Source organism: Rissa tridactyla, chromosome 4 (assembly GCF_028500815.1).
Source record: "Rissa tridactyla isolate bRisTri1 chromosome 4, bRisTri1.patW.cur.20221130, whole genome shotgun sequence".
Taxonomy (NCBI): Eukaryota; Metazoa; Chordata; class Aves; order Charadriiformes; family Laridae; genus Rissa; species Rissa tridactyla.
This window is the reverse complement of record NC_071469.1, coordinates 16047564-16067371: the sequence shown is the minus strand read 5'-3', so window position 1 is coordinate 16067371 and position 19808 is coordinate 16047564. Positions and strand designations below refer to the sequence as shown.

The 19808-nt window shown below is 40.0% G+C and overlaps 1 protein-coding gene and 1 long non-coding RNA gene across 13 annotated transcripts in view; one reads left to right on the top strand and one right to left on the bottom strand.

Moving 5' to 3' along the window:
- Window positions 1-19808, bottom strand: part of LOC128909100 (uncharacterized) — a 62439-nt gene that overhangs the window by 3648 nt on the left and 38983 nt on the right. For 2 of the 11 annotated variants that reach the window (XR_008466233.1, XR_008466240.1), the window contains 2 exons: window positions 7261-7356; window positions 5756-5944 (listed from right to left, as the gene is read on the bottom strand). This is a non-coding gene — a long non-coding RNA (uncharacterized LOC128909100). Of the gene's footprint in view, window positions 1-5704; window positions 5945-7260; window positions 7357-7730; window positions 7872-13501; window positions 13625-17657; window positions 18093-18171; window positions 18246-19808 lie in introns of those variants that run through there. The other 9 variants (XR_008466230.1, XR_008466231.1, XR_008466235.1 and 6 more) reach the window with 9 other exon arrangements.
- ABCC8 (ATP binding cassette subfamily C member 8) overlaps window positions 1-19808 on the top strand; it is an 80673-nt gene that overhangs the window by 27195 nt on the left and 33670 nt on the right. For both annotated transcript variants that reach the window (XM_054200316.1, XM_054200318.1), the window contains exons 9-17: window positions 698-832; window positions 2277-2439; window positions 7126-7166; window positions 7473-7618; window positions 11894-11999; window positions 12220-12330; window positions 14322-14397; window positions 14488-14593; window positions 19306-19341. In XM_054200316.1, coding sequence (XP_054056291.1) covers window positions 698-832; window positions 2277-2439; window positions 7126-7166; window positions 7473-7618; window positions 11894-11999; window positions 12220-12330; window positions 14322-14397; window positions 14488-14593; window positions 19306-19341 — 920 coding nt within the window. The remainder of the gene's footprint in view (window positions 1-697; window positions 833-2276; window positions 2440-7125; window positions 7167-7472; window positions 7619-11893; window positions 12000-12219; window positions 12331-14321; window positions 14398-14487; window positions 14594-19305; window positions 19342-19808) is intronic.

Sequence of the window (19808 nt, the reverse complement as noted above, 5' to 3'; positions counted from 1 at the left end):
ATATTAACATTTTAATAGTATTTCCTATTAGCTTCTATAGGAAGCAAAGAAAAATTCCTTCTTTGTGGAAGTCCTGTGTGTTGTAGACTAGTGAGTTCTGATCAAACTGGGAGATGAAGTTTCTTCCTCAGTGTAAAACTGCTTAAATGTCAAAGATGAAAAAGATCATAAGTCAAACAAAAGCATGCTATGTCATCTGCCAAATGGGAAAAAATATTTAATAGTGGTTTAGGGAATATCTCGATGTGTTACTTGGCAGTATTCTAAAATAGCTTTTAAATTTTATTTAAAGAGGTTTTTTTATAAATGTATTTATCTCTAAGTAAAGTTATTTTAAATAGCTGTGAGTTACATTACAGAAGACATGCAAATTTGTACGACCTTCTTCTACTGTTCATAATGGGGAGTCCATGAACTGGAAATACACAGAATCCACAAGCTGGGGAGGAACACTAGGTTCACTAGGAACAGTGGGAACAGAGGACCACTATTTGGTCCTCTGACAGAATACCCTGACTGATCAAACCCCACTGTGCCAGGGATGCGGAACGTATGACGTTTTGGGGTGGTGTTAGCTGTGGTGGCTGTTGGTTTTGAACGTGCTGTCCAGTTACCCTGTGATGGGTCATTGTGGTGCACATATGAAGTGAAGCCTCCCCAAGCCTTCCCCTTCCCAAGCTTTCTTTTCTCCCGACAGATAATTGTAGGAGTTCTTCTGCTCTACTACCTTCTTGGAATCAGTGCCTTAATTGGAGCAGCAGTAATCATAGTCCTTGCACCTGTTCAGTACTTTGTAGCAACAAAACTCTCACAGGCCCAGAGAAGCACACTGGTAAGTGTCTTCAAAGTCATACATGATATAAATGGCACCTTTGGTAATTATGCAGTGCTCTGTGTTCGGAATTACAGAGCTAACCATGGACATTGACTCTTGAACAATGTCGAGTTCAAGAATATGAAAGTGTAAGCAGTGAAAATGCAGGTTTGGAGGTTTATATTTTTCAACAAGTATACGTTTCCTTAAGAGCAAAAAAACTTAAGATCTTTCTGACTTGCAAATGTAAATGGTCAGCAGTCATTGACTGAAATGAAAGAATTGTGCAAGGCAATCTGTCCAAGGGGAAAGGAGGTAGGAATCCTATGTCCAAACTCAGATTCCAGATACATCATAGATGTGGAAATCTATCAGACCAAGTTATTTAAATAACCTCTGGGCAGTCCTAACTCCCACAGCATGCTCCTCAGCTGGGGACCTTAGAGGTCTCCTAAGTCACAAGCTGTTCCTTGATCCCTCACTTGGCTTGTCTAGAATTTGAATCGTCTGCATCGCTGCCGAGAAAGTTGCCTTGGTTCATAGGAATTACCACACCCCGCTGCTCTGAACCATATCCCCACATTCAGGGACGGTTGCACTGCCAAGGAAGCCATAGGAACCTCTAATGGACCCAGACAGCTTGCTGAAATTTCTTCCACCACAAATTAAGGGTGGTAATGGGAGTTATTTGTGCACCTTCCTGTGTGAAAGTAATGCCTTCGCATCAACAGTGTGCACCCTTCTAGAAATGTAGACAGCATTCTTCCCTGTAGCATCCAAGCAGACAGTTGGCATCACCTGGGAATTCCTGCAGATGGGAGCAGCGCATTGTGTGCTTGAAATGTCTCCGCTGTGTAACCTAGTGCGGTACAAAAATCCTTGAGCTTGCCTGAAAAATAGAAGCGGCATACCTTCCAGTGATGCTTTACTGGGAGTATAACTTCACCAGTGCATCATTGTGCCTGACCAGCTGGCCCTGCTCGGAGTCAGGGTTCTCTACGGGATCACAGCTTCTTGCTAATGTGGCCTTGCTGCTTTGAAGCCTGTCATAGATGTTTCCACATCACGTTGACTGGGCAGAGCGGTGTGCCCAGTCTTAGCTTGTCTGCGCCTTCTGAGCTCCTCTGTAGGTTGTCCGCGTGCCTGTTGAAAATCCAGCCAGTATGCTGGGCAGTAGAAGTCATGAGAGGCTGCCTTGCAAGTCATCAGAAAGCTGACAGAGGGGAAAAATTTTCAGTACAGACTATGTGATTTAGGGGTGCAAACCAATTGCCTGTTCACATGAGCTCTAGGGAAGCTCAACTTTGTGAAAAACAGTAACAAAATATTTAAATGGACAGAACTAGTAAAGTCTGCCTGACTGATTACAAGGGGCTGCATAAAATTTTTGTGTGATCTTTATGTTTAGGGGACAGCTGCTTTAATTATACTCTTTAAGTATATATGTCTGTAAATGTTGCAGGAGTACTCCAATGAGAGACTGAAGAAGACAAATGAGATGCTTCGAGGCATTAAGCTCCTTAAACTCTATGCTTGGGAACACATTTTTCACAGCAGCGTAGAGGAAACGAGACAAAAAGAAATGACTAGCCTCAAGTCTTTTGCCCTTTATACCTCCATATCCAGTAAGTCTCTTCCTTCATTCTAATCCACTCTTCAGCTGAAGTGCTACTGCATTATTAGCTGCTAATGAGTTTACCATTTGTCTGTCGAGATTGTTTCAGTTGCTTTAGGCTCTGATCCCTACTCCTCACTTTCAATTTAGTCAGACTTTCCATTTAATTCAGTAGAATTTTGCCCATATGGGAAATACGCCTAAAAGAGAAAGTTAAGCATTAGCTTTTCTGGAGAAAAGCTTTTAAGGGACAAGTGTTTCACAGGCTACCTTCAGCCAGCAATATTCTTCTCTATAACATAGCATTCAGGAAGAAGCCTTTGTCGATGTTTCGTTTTCTTTTCCCTCCTGCATTTTGCACAATACAGTGTATCGTAATATGTGACAGGAATTGTCTTTGCATTGAAGCTACAACAGATGGTACTTATACTTCCTTATTCAAAACCTGGATTTCTTATAAAAGCAAGTAATTCTTAAGAACATTTCTATATCCTAAAAAGGTAAAATATGAGAATCCTGGCAATTTCAAACTGCTTTAAGGCATTTATCATCCTTTTTAAAAAGATGTAGGGCCAATTGAACTCTCTATTTGAGGGGATCATATGCAACATCTGTATAATTGCTACTGTAATACTTTAGAAATAATTACTAAAGTCATATTGAAGAACGCTGTTCATATAATCTGTAAGATATTAATGAAATGGAAATTTTCAGTGAGAAGTATTCAAATGCCACAAGCTACCTGCACAAGTATCTTGTAGGCTAATAAGGAAGGCTGCTCCTTAGGAAAGTAACTTCCAGTCTGATTCGTATTATTCCATTTCTTTCACCCAAAAGACGTGCAGCCGACTTTCTTCTCTGCCAAATGATCACAAAGGTAATGCACTCTGAGGGAAAGATCCTGATCCCACTGAATTTAACTGACATTAAGTTGAGGTTTTCATTGACTTCCAAGACCAGAATTTCTCTCTGGGGATCCTGAGCTCTCTATGCTTGGACAGTAGTTTCCATTTTGACGTAAAACAGAGTTTAGCTGGAGTAGATTGTGTGACCGGAAACTCCATCCTACGCCCAGATCAACACAGTCGGGCTCCCTTTGTTTGCACTGCTTCATGTGGCGTTAAAATCTATTTATAGTCAGAGTCACAGGTTCAGCTGTAGGACTGAAGGAGCCATGGAGGCTTATTTGGTTTTTAAATCCTCACAGCATCATTTCTAACGGCTACAAAAAGGTGTATTCATCCCAAGAGTACTGGCGATTCCGTAAAGAAATAGTGACATAAATATGAAACCATATTATTAGAAACAACTCTATATACTGATGCTTCTTGAAACACTTAATTTGCATTCTTGTTAATATTACAAGTGATATTGGTGTGTATGTAAGACACAGTAGATCAGTTTCTCAGCTGGGGTAAGCCAACACAGCTTTTTTTATGTTGTTGCATATAATTTTGTCTTATATAGAGTTCCTGTAGTTTCAGCCTAGGAGTTCCTTACACTCTCTGTCTTTAGCAGAAATTACATTGATCTTTACAAACTTGCACTTTAGCAGACTGCATGGGGAACATAAATATAGGAGAATTTGCTGGTTTTCTTACCATAAGTATAAATAGAATGACAGGCATAGTCAGCACAAAGCGTGTTTGCTAATGTGATAGTGAATTTATGATTAATTTTTTTAAGAAAGAAAAGAGTGAAAAAGGCAGATGACAACCAAGATTTTATGGTTTATTGATCACGAGGAAGGTAGACACTTCCTAGAACAATAAGAAAGCAGAAATGAGATATTTTTTTATATTCTTCTTTTAATGTACAGTGTTGAATAGACTCTGGAATACTTTTCTAAGTATACTTAGCTGTGAATGAAAGAATGTGGTTGGAGCTACTTCTATTCATGAGGAATAGATTTGCATTGGATTACAGAAAATATACCTACAAGTTTCAGGGCAGTGTTGGCTAGACCACAAGGAAATTCCATTTCAAGACCACATGGAAATTGGATCTCTTTTGCCTCGCCCCTGTGTCTGGATCCAGTTTGTATGTATATGGAATTGTTCATGTGTATTAAAAGAGCTATTATAGACGTTAGCTCTTCCTATAATTTTAATGAAATGTATCCACCAGAATCAATGCTGATGGTTCACACCTTTTGAGTTTTTGACAGTGAATTCTTTAACTTTAGCAAAGAAGATTCCTATGTAACTTTTTCCATACTGATTGGTAGAATTACCCTATGTTCAGTTTTACAGGACTTAGTATACACTAAATTTACAGGATTTAGTACACACTGAGAAAGAAAAGAATGGTTTTCCTGTTTCTATGAATTTATACTTAATCTGTCACAAGCAAAGTAGCTCCAGGCTTTCTCAGAGGAAAATAACAGTAGTTACTAATCTAAAATATGCAAAAAGGACTGAAAACATTTTTCCAAGTGTTCAATCTGCCTTTTTTCAGTAACAAAGTACTTTGAATCTAATTAAACCAAAAGTCTTAGCTGTGAACAAAATTTGTGGTAGAGAACACTTTATTATTCTGGACACTTGCATAATTGGAAAAAAAAATTATAAAAAAAAAGCTCCCAAATGCCAGTGGCTCAATAAGCCCTTATTTATTTGCTTGAAAGAAGATGTTTGAAGTGAAGTTCCTGGATGTACTTGGGATCTCACAGAATAGCAAAACTCAAATTGACTTATTGGGACCCACCAAGTGACCCTGGCTGTCTTAACTGCAGCGGGCTTTGCCAACCCTACAGTATATTTAATCTGTCCAGCTTTGTATTTGACAGGTACGATCTCACACTGTAGACAGCAGAAGGGGAGGACCCATCTCTGAGAAGTTCATCAGCTTTGCTAGCTTCCCTCATCAGATTCACTCATAAAAGCAAACTCATGTACTGCAGCAGTCTCAAAGGCAAATTGGAAATGCAAGGATTTAATAGAATTAAGTAGTCCGTAGCTGCAGGCAGCAAGCTTCGCTGCTTTTTCAAAATTTCTATGCCATAACTACCTCAAGTTTATACAAAGTGAAAACTGGGCAGGAAGTAGAATCATTATGAGCAATGAGAGTCTGAACTGAAGCTGCTTTGTATTCCAACAAAGAAAAGAACATTTTCCCCAGAATTTTTTTTTTCCCCTAGGATGAGGAATAAACTATGAACTTCTAGGATTTAATGCATATGCATCTTTCAAAGGCTAAGTTTTTATTTTGGAAATTTGTATACACAAATATACCTATATTTTCAAACGCTCTCCTGTCAAGGAATTAGAGCCACATGAAATAACACAGCTATTTTATTTATGCTTGAGTATAGAGTTTACACGTACATTACAGGATTCATTAAAGATCTTCTAAATGTAGGAAAAAGGAACATCTGACAGTACGTTAAGTTCTTTGGGGTGTTTATGCCCAGAAAAGGATGGCCAGTCAACCAGAAGCATTTGTGGGTCAAATGATGATGCTCCACTTCAGACGAATAACTGGGGAGTGCTTTTACTGTGTGAACATGGCTGTACCTGGTAGGAAAAAAGGTCAGGCAGAGTTTAAACAATAAAGAAGTGTCTAGCCTCTTTCTTTTCTGTTACACGTGTACTGATCTTTTAATTCTATTTTAGCTATAGATTCTATATTCTTTCTCCCTATTGTTTACTTAATGAAATAAAACTGAGTGATGGTCAAAATGAAGAGGTGATGATTAAATAGTATCTTCAGGTTGCTATAGAGGGGACAGACGTGTGGGGTCAGATCGTAGCTCTGGTTCTGGCTCAAGCTCCCAGATGGATAACTGGTTCTTTTTGTATTCTTAACCTGTGTTCCTGCCTGATCTAAAAGAGATCCCTATACAGAAATGGCATTTGCTTGCTTCTCCCCATCCATTTCTTTAATAACCTTTGAATGCTGTAGTTTCTATAGTGAAGGAATCCAGGGCACCAAGACAGACATTGTTTGAGGTCAGGGAGGAAACTGGTTCATTGTTTGCACTTTAATAACTTAAGGCCCAGCTGAAATCAAAGCTGTACCACATTTAGGTACCATTGGAACCTGTATAGAGCTCCTGAGGACATTCACAAAGTAGTCAAGCCTGACAAAGCAGGAGTAATTATGAGTAAATCCTCCACAAGAGTAAACTAAGTCAATGATACCGTGCAGCGTTGCCAGTCTTTCCTTACCCTTTGAACTGCATCCTGAAACCTGAGAGGACCCCAAAGCCCTGTGCTTCAGAAGTGGCGCCCCAGAAGTAGGTCACAGTTTGACATACGTGCCAGTGGCTCTCCCAGGAGGTCCTGCAGGAGGCAGTCCCACACAACGACCTGTGCAGCCTCTGCTGGTCTCCTTTCACAGTCAGGTATTCAAGTTGCCCACCAGACGTTGTATCGGCTCGGCCTCTCTGTCCATTGTGAGATGGAGACCTGCAGCATCCCTCACCTGAACAGCGTGTGAGCTGATTGCAGCTCAAAACCAGTTGATTAGTTGTCTGTGGTAGGGTACATTGCTGGGTTCTGTCTGTTCTAGTGGTGTGAAGGGAAGTAAACTGTAGGTGTTTTAAAATGGTGTACTGATCTGTGTAGATAGTTGTGCGTTTTTCCTATCTTAAGCATATAAAATACCATTGTAAACTAGTGCTAGTAGTATTTTAAGATTGAGCATGTCTGAATGGAAATTGTTTCTAAATGTTCCTACATGTTTTCCTTCACAGTCTTTATGAATGCAGCAATACCAATTGCAGCTGTACTTATTGTAAGTATGGACTTTTCTAAGTAGTGTTAATTACAACTGCATTTTCAAGTATAAGTGATGTGGAAATGAGGAGGGAGAAGGACAGGATGCAAACCTGCCACACATTTGCAGCTCCTCTAGGAGAGAATGGAAAATGCCCATTTGTCATCTGTGACCGGAAGCAGCCATGAGTATGCCACACTCCTCCAAACTGTTAAGAGAAAGATTCTGTTAAGATTCTGTAAATGAATGCTTATGAAATATGAAGTCTTTGTGCATTTCCTTCGTTATGACAAAACACTGATACTGATGTCTGTATTTTTGTAGACATTTGTGGTCCATGCTCATCTGACAAGAAATGCTGACTTCTCCCCATCCGTGGCATTTGCCTCCATCTCCCTGTTTCATATTCTTGTGTCTCCGTTGTTCCTGCTCTCCAGTGTGGTTAGATCCACTGTCAAAGCATTAGTAAGGTGAGACTGTAAAATTAGTATCTTTGCTACTACCTCTCTGACTTTTGAGAATGTGTGTATTGGTACTGCATGCAACATATATGTGATAACAAGACAGGAAGTGAAAACTTACTGATGATTTAGTTTCATAAATCACCCAAACGTTTCCCTCCATCAAGCATGTAGAAGGAAAAAGGTAATCACAGAGGCACATGTATTTCGCTGTGTATCACATGGGCTGTGCTCATCCTCAGCCCCCTGCCTGAGAGGTTGCCTGTTGGTGGAGAGTTGGACTTAAACAAATAAGCAAACAAACAAACCCCATAAAAATCAGTTAAGTGTGTGAGTAAGTTAATGACTAAATGTCTACGCCAGACTTGATGAATTTTTACTTTCTTATGAACATGTTAGTCTGATTATTCAAAAACTGAAATAACAACCAGTAGAACTGCTGTTTCATTGTGAATTTCACTTTGAGTATCAACAGATTTGTGTAAAAACCTCTTAATGCTTTTCATATGTGGTGTAACTCTACCTGACTGATAGGGGAGGAAGAGAGAGTTTAGGCTTCTCTACTTTATTAGGACCTCTTTTTGACCTCCAATATTGCTGTCTTAAGAACTTGTCTGAACTATGGGACAGATACTGGATGCCAGCCCTGGTTTAATTGCCTTTGAGTCACTTTGGAGATGCAAAGGAGACTACAGCAGGAGGCTGAGATTGCCCGCACTGTTTCAATATTCCCTGACAGTGCAAAGTCGCAGCTGTGCCCTCTCTCCTGACAAGTGTGAAATCTGAGCACGTCAGCGGCTGGCATGAAATGTTTTGCAGCCACTCCGGTAGTCCCTAGAGTTATGGCAAATTGTTACGCTAAGATTGCAGCCAGCAAAGTATCTGGGGGCTCACACTGGCACCTGGTAATGGACATTTATTTTGGCTTGTCTAAGGATTTCTTTGTAAATGAATTGTGTGCCTGTTGATGCTGCAGGAACAATTCTAAAGCAATTAGTATCAACCAAGTATTTAATTGTTGCTAGCTGGGACTTGTTCATGAGCTATTCTGTAGTTATCTACTTGTTAGCAGGCTATTGCCCTGCCATCTGTAGTGCGGACAGGAATCCCCTGGTTCACACTCTGCAACAAAGTTGACGTGACCCTTGTTTTCCTGGCTACCTGTATCGCAGTAACTCAGGTTGTGTTGCAGAGTGCATTGCTCTGTAGTGCTGCTGGTGCTGCTCTAGGTGTGTCTTCCGAGTACCCCACCTGCAGTACAGTATTTTGGAAGCGTGTGGCAGGTATTTTCAACCCATGCAAACACACGCTTGCTTAAATACTTCAGTAAACATGAAAAAGCAGACTTATGAACAGCTGTGTTTGTGCCAATTGAGCACAACTAATGTTTACTTTCTCTAACTGTGTCTTGCTGTTACACTTTTCTGCTAATAAGTAGCTGATGAGTAAGATCAGGTGAAGGTAACCTAACTTGATAAAGCTGTACTTCAGCTTTCTTTAGGCTGAGATGTGTGTACGAGACAACTTCTGTAGAGGCAGAAAGGAACTAAGTGAAGATGATCCTGCAGTGAAGCCAGCACGTAAGGGATACTAAAAGGGTGTTACAAGCTCTGCATCTCAGGCACTTCATAACCCCTACTCTGTTAATATTGGCTACAGTCTCTGATGCCAAATGCTATTAAGGACAATAATCTCCACAAATAAACTTGTCAGTATCTTTTATCATTATACGTGTGCCCAAGTGCAAAGCATCCTCATGGATTGTCATTGACACTATCAGAACAACTGTGTGACTCATTCCAATGATAAAACAGATTTAAAGCTTCTGTTCCACATAGGGCCCCTGAGAACTTTCCAAGTTATGGGGCCAAGGTGTTTGCTTCTCAGAGGGGAATCTGTTGAAAGTTTTTAGGAAGGTGAGCAACTATTATGTCTTTGAAAAGTTTTTTTTCAAAAGAGTGTTTGTGCCATTGAAAATTAATACTAAGCAGCCAATTGATGTATTTCTTAAATGTGAGGTCTTCAAGGACAAAGGTACAGCGTACAATTTTACATCAGCAAAGGTCAAGTAGCAAGAGTGGCATTATGTATCTTACTGGGTTTAATATGAAACCACTTTTTTGGTCAGCTGTGCAAATAACCATGTTTTAATCAATACGTCTGTTCTGTGGCTTAAAAATAAGCTCCTCCTTGGAGATATTGGAATACTAGTGAAATTGCGATCTCAGTAAGAGCTCTGCAGAGAATGTTGGTTGGTGTGGTTTTTTTATTCTTTAAGAGTGTAGAATGGTGTGGCATCTTGAAATATGAATTGCTGCCTCTAACAAAAGATTTTTCTCACAGCTATACTGTTTTTCCTCAGTAATTGCCACAGGAGCAGCAAGTGACAGCAGCAGCGTTCAGCAGAGCATTGGGCAAAGGGGTTGCAGAGACAAGTCTTGGTACTTGGGGTACAGCCCCCTTGATCCATAACCAGAGAGCAAAAATCAAATTATTGAATACCTTAGAGTGGTCTTGTTTGGCTATGCATGGCCCAAGAATACGTTTGCTGTCGTCTTTGCCTACCCCACTAGACCCTGGAGCAGATACAGGGGACTTTTCTCTCTGCTCCTTATACCTTCAGAGTAATTATTCAAATGTCAGTGTAATTTTCCTACAGAGAATGTAGGTGCAGCTGCATACCAACTCTGTCTAGGCAGCATCTAAACCATCATTTGGTCCATTTAAAGACACTTAAAATGTTCTTTTAAATATCTGGTTCACTGAATAAAAAAGGTAAGATCAATCCTACCCTGGTTTCTAGAGCTTTGTGCAAATAGATACCAGTATCTCTAGTGATGGGGCTTCTGATTTATTCCTTTGATATAGTAGACCTTCCCATTAAGAAATTTTGGTCCTGCATTGAGGCCGAATTAGTTATTACTCCTCTTGTCCCATCCCAAATAGTTATTCTCCCCCTCCTCACTTGCTTAGATTGTAGTACCTGCTCTAGCTAAATTCACCCCGCTGTATGTCTTAGTCCTCGGCTGCCATTAGCAAGTGGGCAAGTTGGCAGAAAAACTGTAGAACCAGTTGTCTCCTAGGGGGTCCCCAGGCAGCTTCGATCTCTACTGGCAGGACAAGTCCTAACTGTGCAGGGAGTCTGCCTTAGGGAGTCCTCTACCACCTTGGTCCAGGCACTGTTTTGGCACCAGGGCGGTATCTCATGAGGTTCTTAGAGGAAACTAAGTCTCTTTCTGAAAAGGAAATCCCTGCCAGTGGAATGTGAAATAAATGCTGGGGGGGTTTATTTTTATTTTTTTTAAGATTTGCATACTGACAGATAGTCACCTATCACTATGCTACAGTGGCATTATTCGCCTGTTTCTCCCCATTTAGCCTAAGGCTAAATATTGAAATAGTTTTTTTCAGTGCTTGTCCAAAAATTTATTTTTAGGAACTGAAGGCCTTCTGGCACTTTATCATTTTGGAGACTGATAGTTAACTTATTTCCAGCTAATTGAGCCCCTTTGATGTTGAGTTCATGATTCAATCCATTTCCTTTACAAATTTCATTTGCTGTCCCTGTGAGTGGATCAGACATACATTTTATAAAGTCAGGTACAGAGATAAAATTGATGTCATGATCTGTTAAATGTCATAATAAAGGCACATTATCTCTTAGCTAATTAAATCTTAAGCAGCTTGGGAAGATTTTATGGATTCTCCTTTATTGCTGGTTGTCAGAATTCCTTTTATCTCATCTGTTGAAAACTGTTCTGTTAAGGTGTATTCCTGTATTATGTTACCTCATACACTTTGTATTTCATTGTAGCTGGTTGAATTTAGCTCACGGTGTACGGATTTCATCAGATTCCTAGTGTTCATAAGACTGTTCAGTAGAACTGACTGTGCGGCAGTCCAGTAACATGAACAATGTTAACTCTACTTCAGCATGGGGCTTCAAAATGAGCCACTGTTGTAGCTGGTCCACATCCCACCAAATGCCTGAAAAAATCTTTTGTGTAATTTCCCTGGTAGAATCAGAAAACAAAATACTTGAGAAGCATCTGCACAAACCATTAAGGTATCATAGCTGTTAATAGACAACAGGGCAGGTTTTGCCAACTTCCTTGCAGTAACTCACAGTAATTACAGGCACATATTCATGAGCCTGTAAACAAAATGAAAACAAAGCAGCAGACAGTGGTTGGAATACTAAAAGGGATGCTCTATAATAAACGTTGCAGTGAATAAAAGTTTTGCCTTCCAGGTTGAGGTGTAATTCCATTTTTTCCCTTTCAGTGTGCAGAAACTGAGTGAATTCCTGTCAAGTGAAGAAATTGGAGAAGAGCATGATAAATCTTCAGAGATAAGAAGTGCAGATAATCACAGCAAATACCAGGCAGTGGTGAGTAATGATGTTTAATTGCAGGTGAAGTGGCTGGAATGATTTATACCCAGAATAAATTTTTTACTTTTCCATTTCCTGCTGATTATTTCTTGCAATTGCAAAAACTGTTTTTAATACCCTGAACTGTGTAGGTCATAATATGGCTGCTCACATTTAGGACATTTTGCTGGTACTGCCACCAATTACTGCATATTTCTGTCTTTCTGATTTTGCACAGCCACTCAAGGTTGTTAACCGCAAGAGGCCTGCCAGGGAGGACTGGAACAATTACAGCTCTCACATGAGAAGACCCATTAACATCACAGAAGCAGATGATTTTTGTGTAAAGGTGATATGAAGGTCACTCTAATAACACTTACTATGGTTCACTAATAGTCACTTTTGTATTCTGATGGTGGTTTCAAATTCAAGAACCAGCATTTGATGTGAACTGTCAGACACTTGTGCTGATGTCAGAGATTAACCTCCACCTTTCTTTTCTATGTCTTCCATTTTAAGAATTGATGGCTGACCTCTATGCTGTGATTAGCCATGTATATCCCACTGGATTTCACTCAGCAATTTTCTGTCTGAGGTGTTTAAGTCATTAGCCCTGTTCTCATGACAAAAATTTCCAACTTAGAACGCAGAATGGACCAGGTTGGAAGAAACCTTGAAAGACCATCTGGTCCAACCTTTTATGGGTGCCAGACTTTTTCTTCCATTTCCAGTGCCTGTACAGGAAAATGGTATGAAGAAAATTAAAAATAGTTTTTTTAGACATTCCTAAAATAGTCTTGTCATGGGTCTTCCCTGCCTCTCTTGGAATTCCTAGTAGCCTTTCAAGATGAAGCTAAAAACTAACCCTAAAAGACCTAACTTCTTTGAAGAAAAAATTAAAATTACCCACGCTGCTTTGAAGACTGATGCTCTTAATTTGCTATAGAAATGGACAGAAGTAATAAAAATGCTGATGGTTGTTACAGTGATGCACTGTTTATTTAGAAAGTCTGCTATTGCATTTGCATTTCCGGCACAAGAGAATGAATAATGCAGTTTCATGGGACTAAGTAGGGCAACTGGTAGTGCTTTCAGGGTTGTTTTTTTGTTTTGTTGGGGTTTTTTGAGGCTGTCATCAGGATTCTTCTTGAATAGACTTCTAGGAAAATAAGAGGAATATTTGAGAGAGGGTTTGGGGTGGGGTGTTGGATCAAAAGACAACATGGAGTGACAACGAAGGAGTTTGTCACAAAGGGGAGGCAAGAGCAGTAACCTCTGTAAGGACCAGATTTATAAGATCTCGAATAGAAAGCCAGGACCAGCTATAATCTTTGGCTCCATCTGCTGACACCGTTGTCACTGGCGGCACCTGGGTCAGGGAACTTCTGCAGTTATTAAATAATGTCTGTCTGCAGCTCATTGCCCATGAAGGGACATTTGTTGAGAGAGGATCCTCTGGCCGCCTTCGGTAATCTAGAGGGAGGAACACTGCACTTTCTTTTGCTTATTTTTTCAGGTTGTTTCCTGAGATAAGAGTATCACTTTTTTCTCCAGGGTAGGATAAAAGTGTCCCAGTCCACCCTTCTCAGATCAAAAAATGTTGTACCTTGCGTTGATGAAAGGCTTTGAAGGCTTCAGTGGCTCTGAAAAAGTGAGAGAAGAGGGTCCTGTATAAATACAGGCCTTTTAAAATTGTCTCCTGTTTCCTATTTTTCACAGTATCCATGGAAATCTCCTCCATTTAAAGTCCTGAACAGGCTTTGTTGGTTTTAGTCTTTTTCAGTGAAAAGATTTCTGTAGCTAGCAAAGCCTAGGTTATCTGAGAATCATATCAGAAATGCAGAGGAAAATACTGTAATAGGCAGCAACATCTAATTTCTGTGGAAAGTTCTGCAAATCTGCTTGGAATTTGGACTGTGTAATTGCTGTATATGCTACAGTGTGTCTAGAGTGACATTCACTGCTCTGCAGATAGCAAACCGCGACCCTGTATATAATTTAATCGTATTAGAATCATTTCTCTTATTTCGTGTGCCCACCTTACAAATAACAAAACAAAAGAACAGCAAAAGAACAAACCAAACAGCAACTTCTTTTTCCTCAGGAATTTTCCATGATTTTCTAATTGTTGTGTTTGTTTAAGTTCAGAGATTCTTGCGCGTCAGAATACAGGCCTTTACAAAATCAGTCACTTGAAAATCTGTTTCCTGTATTGAGCAAAGGCTAACTCTGTTCCTGTCCTCAGAGTAATGAAAACAGAGAAAGTGTCTCTGATGTTGAAAAAAGAAGTCACCTCTAAAGGTGGTTTTTTGTTTCTTATTTCTGTCCATCTTGGTATAGATCACAAATGGATTTTTCACTTGGACACCTGAAGGTCCTCCAGCATTGTCCAACATTGATATCCGAATCCCTCAAGGTACAAAATGAGATCAGATATACAGAATAAGATGTTTTTCCTTGAGCATTTGGTAAATCAGAAGCTTATATATACCTTCCTCTCTCACAGGTCAGCTAACAATGATTGTAGGACAGGTTGGCTGCGGTAAGTCATCGCTCTTGCTAGCCATACTTGGTGAGATGCAGAAGATCTCTGGGAGCATATTCTGGAGCAGGTAGTGCTATTTAAAAATTCAAGCTTGAGTTGAGTAGTAATGCAGAAAAAAAAAAAATCTACCTGGGAACCTGTTTGTGGAGTCAGGGATTTTGTAGGTGTACAGTCAAGATAAAAACCTTACCCTACATAGCAGGGGAGCACATCAGAAAGAACCCCCAGCCAGGGTCAAACAAGCTGTCTATTCCATTAGTAGGAATAGATAAGCATACTTGGGCATTCTGTGCTCCAGCAACATAACCTGAGTGAAGTCGTAACTAATTTGGAATCAGAATTAATTAGCTTGAAGTGTTGTGCATCTACAGAATGGCACTTGCACTTTCAGGCCTGAGCTTGCGTCTTTGAATGGAACTATAAAGAGGTACCGGCTCCCTAGGAGTAGTACCTGGCTGTGCTTTTAGATGTGCGCTCCATCTCTGCCCTGGTCTAGTGCCTGAGAAGTTGAAGAGCTTTTTGTAAGTGGCAGTGACCTCAGGGTACTCCCCCAGTGCGTCCTGCCTGATTGGACAAGAGGGAGATAGTCACGTCCTTCCCTCCTTTCCCGAGAGGACACAGCAGCTGCACTCTGCCAGCCAGTTATAGATTATACTTGTGTCTAACTTTTGTACTGGCCATAAAGGGAGGAAAAAAAAATGCTACCAAACTCCAGCAGCTGTACTGTTAGAGCTCGGTGTCTTGGCCCTTGAGCTGAATGTGGTGTAATATATTGCAACTCCTCCATGTGGTTTCCCATAAATTGCTGCCATCTCTAGTAACTGTCTGATCAATGCGTGTGAACGTTTTTGGCTTGTTTATTTTACAGTACTAGATTTCCTAGCCATACAGACTACACTTTGCCTTTTGGGATACAATTATTTGTAGGTAAAGCTTGACAAGTTGTAGAAGGACACAGAGAAACAATTAATTTTATTTCCAACTGATTGGGAATGAAGGAACACCAGTGCAACTGTAAGTCAAATCCACGCACTGTGATGGACAGAGGGTCAGTGTTACACAGTGGGTTCTGCACTGATTTTTGTGAAACAATTTTCACAAATTCCTTGAGTGTTTGTAGAGATACTATTTATAGCCAGACTTTATGTGTAAGCCAGTCACACTACTCAGAATTGCACGTGCTTTAATAGTACATGGAGGGAAGGTTCCCTATTTTATAGGTGGGGAAAATGAAACATAGGAAGGTGACCCTTTCAGCTGGTGAGGGAGACAAGAACAGAAGCCAAAGTTCCAGATTGTGGTGATCTAGCCATTAAAACATACTTCCCTAAGCAGAAAATTAGAGTATGGTGAGGAACCACACAGAATCCCTGCAGCCTTATTAAGTGAACTAATTTCATTTCAGAAAGGCTGTAATTTTTTACAGATGACATAACATGATTAAGAAGTGTAATTTGAATGTCTGATGCTAAACTAAGATGGATGACATGATGGTTCTGATCAGACTGTGTTTTTAAATAGAACTTGTTTAGAAGTATGTGCTTCACAACAGTGGAAAGGTCAGAACTGGTTTTCATGTCCTCTATACGTGCCAAAGTATCACAAGGTAAAATTCAGTTGTTATCACATTTGCTTTGCTATCTGACAGATATGTATAAAGGGGATTGTGGCTGAAACAATCTTAGCACTGTAAGTGCTGGCTGCACTGGGACAGATTATGTTTTGTCTCATCTTTCAGAGCTGCTGCCATGTGCACTGCTCTGTTCGGAGTGATAGATGCAGTCGGTGCAGGCTGCACACCTGCGTTGTGAAGCTATCAGATGAAAGCTCCCTTAATTTGATAAGAAAATACTAATGCCTGACCAGGTACACGCAACATTATCCCAGGTTCAAGGAGGGTAGTCTTATCAAGTAACCACCAGAGCTTGTAGCCTTAGTTCAGGCGATAAAATGTGTCAACAAAATCAGCAATATCCTTGTTACAGTTCTTCCTTTGGGATGAGATGAATGCCTGGCTTCAGTCATTGAAGTTACAGAATAGTCCTGAATTATTTCATTCCAAATTTCCTTCCCCTTCCCTTCCTCCAAGGTCACAGCTATGAAGACGGAGGATACATCCTGCTGACATGTCACTCAGTGCTCAGGAAATCTGGATTCTATTCCTGGCCCTTCCCTTAGTCTAATGGATACCCTTGCACAAGTCATTTCCCTCCTCTGCCTCCATGCTCTATTGATAAAACAGGGTTAACTGCAAATCATCTTTATTTCGTTCCTATGAAAATTATTTGTTTCAAAACATTAAAAAGGAATGCGATTTATTCCTGGGCTAGAAATTGGCTAATAAGAAGTGAGCACTGGCTCATTTGTGGTTTTATTTTGTTGTTTGTATTACAGTGTGTGCCTGGAAGATCCAGCTCAGGTTACTGCCCCTTGTCCAAAGCAGTCTGAGAGCATCTCAGCATAAATATTTTATAATATGGTTAGAGATTAACAAAAATAGAGAAATCATTATTTACATTCTGAACAGAGGGTAAATAGTATTGATTTGACTGGTTATTGAGTAAATAATTATAGTATATGCCCCGCTAATTTATTCTGGGCAGTATCTCACTTTAAATAGTCCCAGTTCAAGTCCAGGAAGCAGTTTATAATGTCTTTTTAGAGTAAGTAGTATCAAAAAATTGACCTAAAGGAGAAATAGTTTGCTCAAACAAAATTACGTCCTTTGTTTCTAAACAGGACCTACATACTCCTGTGTGAATCTAGAGTCCTTATAATGTGAAGGAAGTGCTAGATTTGTTAAGGTTGTTAACAGTAGATTTTCTTCTACTTGATGTGGAGTTGACTGTTTTCATCAAATGACAATATTTTTAAAGTTATTTTGATGCATAAAACATACGTTATTTTTTATAAATATGTTTACTGTAGTTTTCAGAAACATCCAGGCACTTAATTTTATTTTATTTTATTTGGAAATAGAGATCTGAAGGCTTGAAAATCTCAGTAGGCACATATTTGCATCTTTAGACATCCATATGCCTTGAAAAATTAGATCTAGACCTCGTTATCAAACATACATTACTTTGACATTTCAACACTGGTAGGAGATAAAGGTATCCTTAATTGCCAGGTTATGCAGGGAAAGGAGGGATAAAACAAAGTCCAAGTGGGAAAAAGTAGGTTGAAGTGCTGAGCTAAAACTCAAAATGGAGAATGAATTTTTTCCAGCTACAGACCAGAAGCACAGATCAGGGAATTGATCTACCAGTACTTGTGTAGGAAAATTGTGGCACCTGTGGCTGTGTGGCAAAAGAACATGGTTAAGAGAGGAAGCTGGGACATGGCGGTGCCCTGCTGCACCTCGTGGTACTCTCTGGGAATCATTCCTGCCCTGCGAGCACGGCGCTTTGCCCTGGTGTCTGAGCAGAAACTGGAGCAAAGTTGCAGACCTGCGGTAAGCACAGGGAAATTGTTCTAGGCACAGAGGATCCTGGCTGGTCTTTGCTTCTTGAGCTGCGTTGATGGATTACACGAGCTGCACGGTTTTCTGCCTGTCTCGCAGACTGCTGTAGGAAAAGAGCACAGTGGAGAGGGAATTGCTGTCGTGCACAAGTACTACATGGTGCAAGTTATCAGGGTGCTCACCGGGAGAATGGATGCCTGGCCTTCTTCGGGGTGGTCCATGAAGCCGGAATTGATGTTTGTTGTGCATGGAAAGGCTGGAAAAGATATTCCCTGTTTCAGCCCCTTGATAGTTTCTGTAATGAATGTGTTGCTACTTAATGGTATGCAACAGGTTCGTGGGCTTTTGGAGAAGGTGCCACTGAGGTCACACAGTCGCTAAAGACCAGTGGAGTGTGAGGTAACTGGAAGGCTTTGTTCAGAACACTGACCTTTGGAATAAAGGTACTAGTGGCTGGCTGGCTCTTTCAAATTCTACAGTAAAATGAATTTAGATACGGTCATTGCTTACTACGCATAGACTTTTTGGAAGTGTCTCAAACCAACCTTTTAAAATGCAAGTATATGTTTTTTCCTATATTTATCAGCAAATGGTGTTAGCATAAAGTTAATGAGACTGTTCTTTTTAAAGCATGAAAAACTTTGTTCCTCCTTGATTTTGTTTATGCCACTTGACACGCAGATTTTTCATTCTTTTCAATGGAACTGAATTTAGCATCAGTTATAAGTGTGGCCAGTCATCCTGTCAAAACAACTCTGTGAACATCTTGGTACACATTCAAAAATAGCAGAAACAAAACCTGTCTGTCCCTCAGACCTGCCCACATGTCCTTATACAGGCACATCCCCCCCAGGACAGGGCTGATACAGAACGGAGCGTGTTGCAAGTCAACTGAAGGTGGGATTTGGGGTTCAAACTAACCCATTACATGCTGCAAAGTTGCAGTTACTGCTATGGAAGAATACAGTATCACAAATTATCAGTTTGTTTTCCCTGAAAACGTCCTTTTTTAAACTGCATTCTTGTCACACTAGGACTTCTCACTTCTGTTAGCAGCTTCAGGGCAGAGTGGAGGTGATCTTATTTGTTGAATCAAATCAAATGTTTATAAGGAAAAAAACTGTCACCAAATTTTTTTTTTAACTGCTAAAATCAAGTCAGAAGGACTTGTGTAGAAGGAACAGATGCTGTGCTGCAGCTCTGTGATAAATACTGTTTGCAGTCTGTGCACTAAGTGGAATTTAATAGTTTTTTTCTGGGGCAGATTGCCTGTGCTTACTTAAATAAACAATCTTTGCTTTCTATTTGTGATGCAGCTGTACTTCTGACAGTGAGACGGGGGAAGATGTCAGGTATGGTATACGATTATTGGTCTTCCTACTAAATCAATTGCAATAGAAGGAACCAAAGGTTTCTGAAATCAATGATTAAGATTTTCCGAGTCAGAAGTCTGAAACTCAGTGAAATTTTCACTGTCTTAATTAGCTTAGGATACAGTTTTTGAAACCACCTATGTGACTTATGAAAATAAGAGCTGGATTTCATTTATGAAAAATTGCTATTTGGTAATTTTGAAAATCATATTGTAACTTTCCTGTATGTCTTTGGCAATCCTTCTCTTAAAGTCTGAACCAGGTTATTCCCTAATGCTACACTTTTAAAGTGGTGTCAAGTATTGCTTTAAAGGTTTCATTTATTAAAGCAAATTCTCCCCATTGCCCTTCTCTTCATTCTTTACATCCTGTCATAAGTTTAGTTTCTCACCTAGCATTCTTCAGGCACACAAAACTGTGAGAAGTGGGGGGGGTAGCAGATTAGT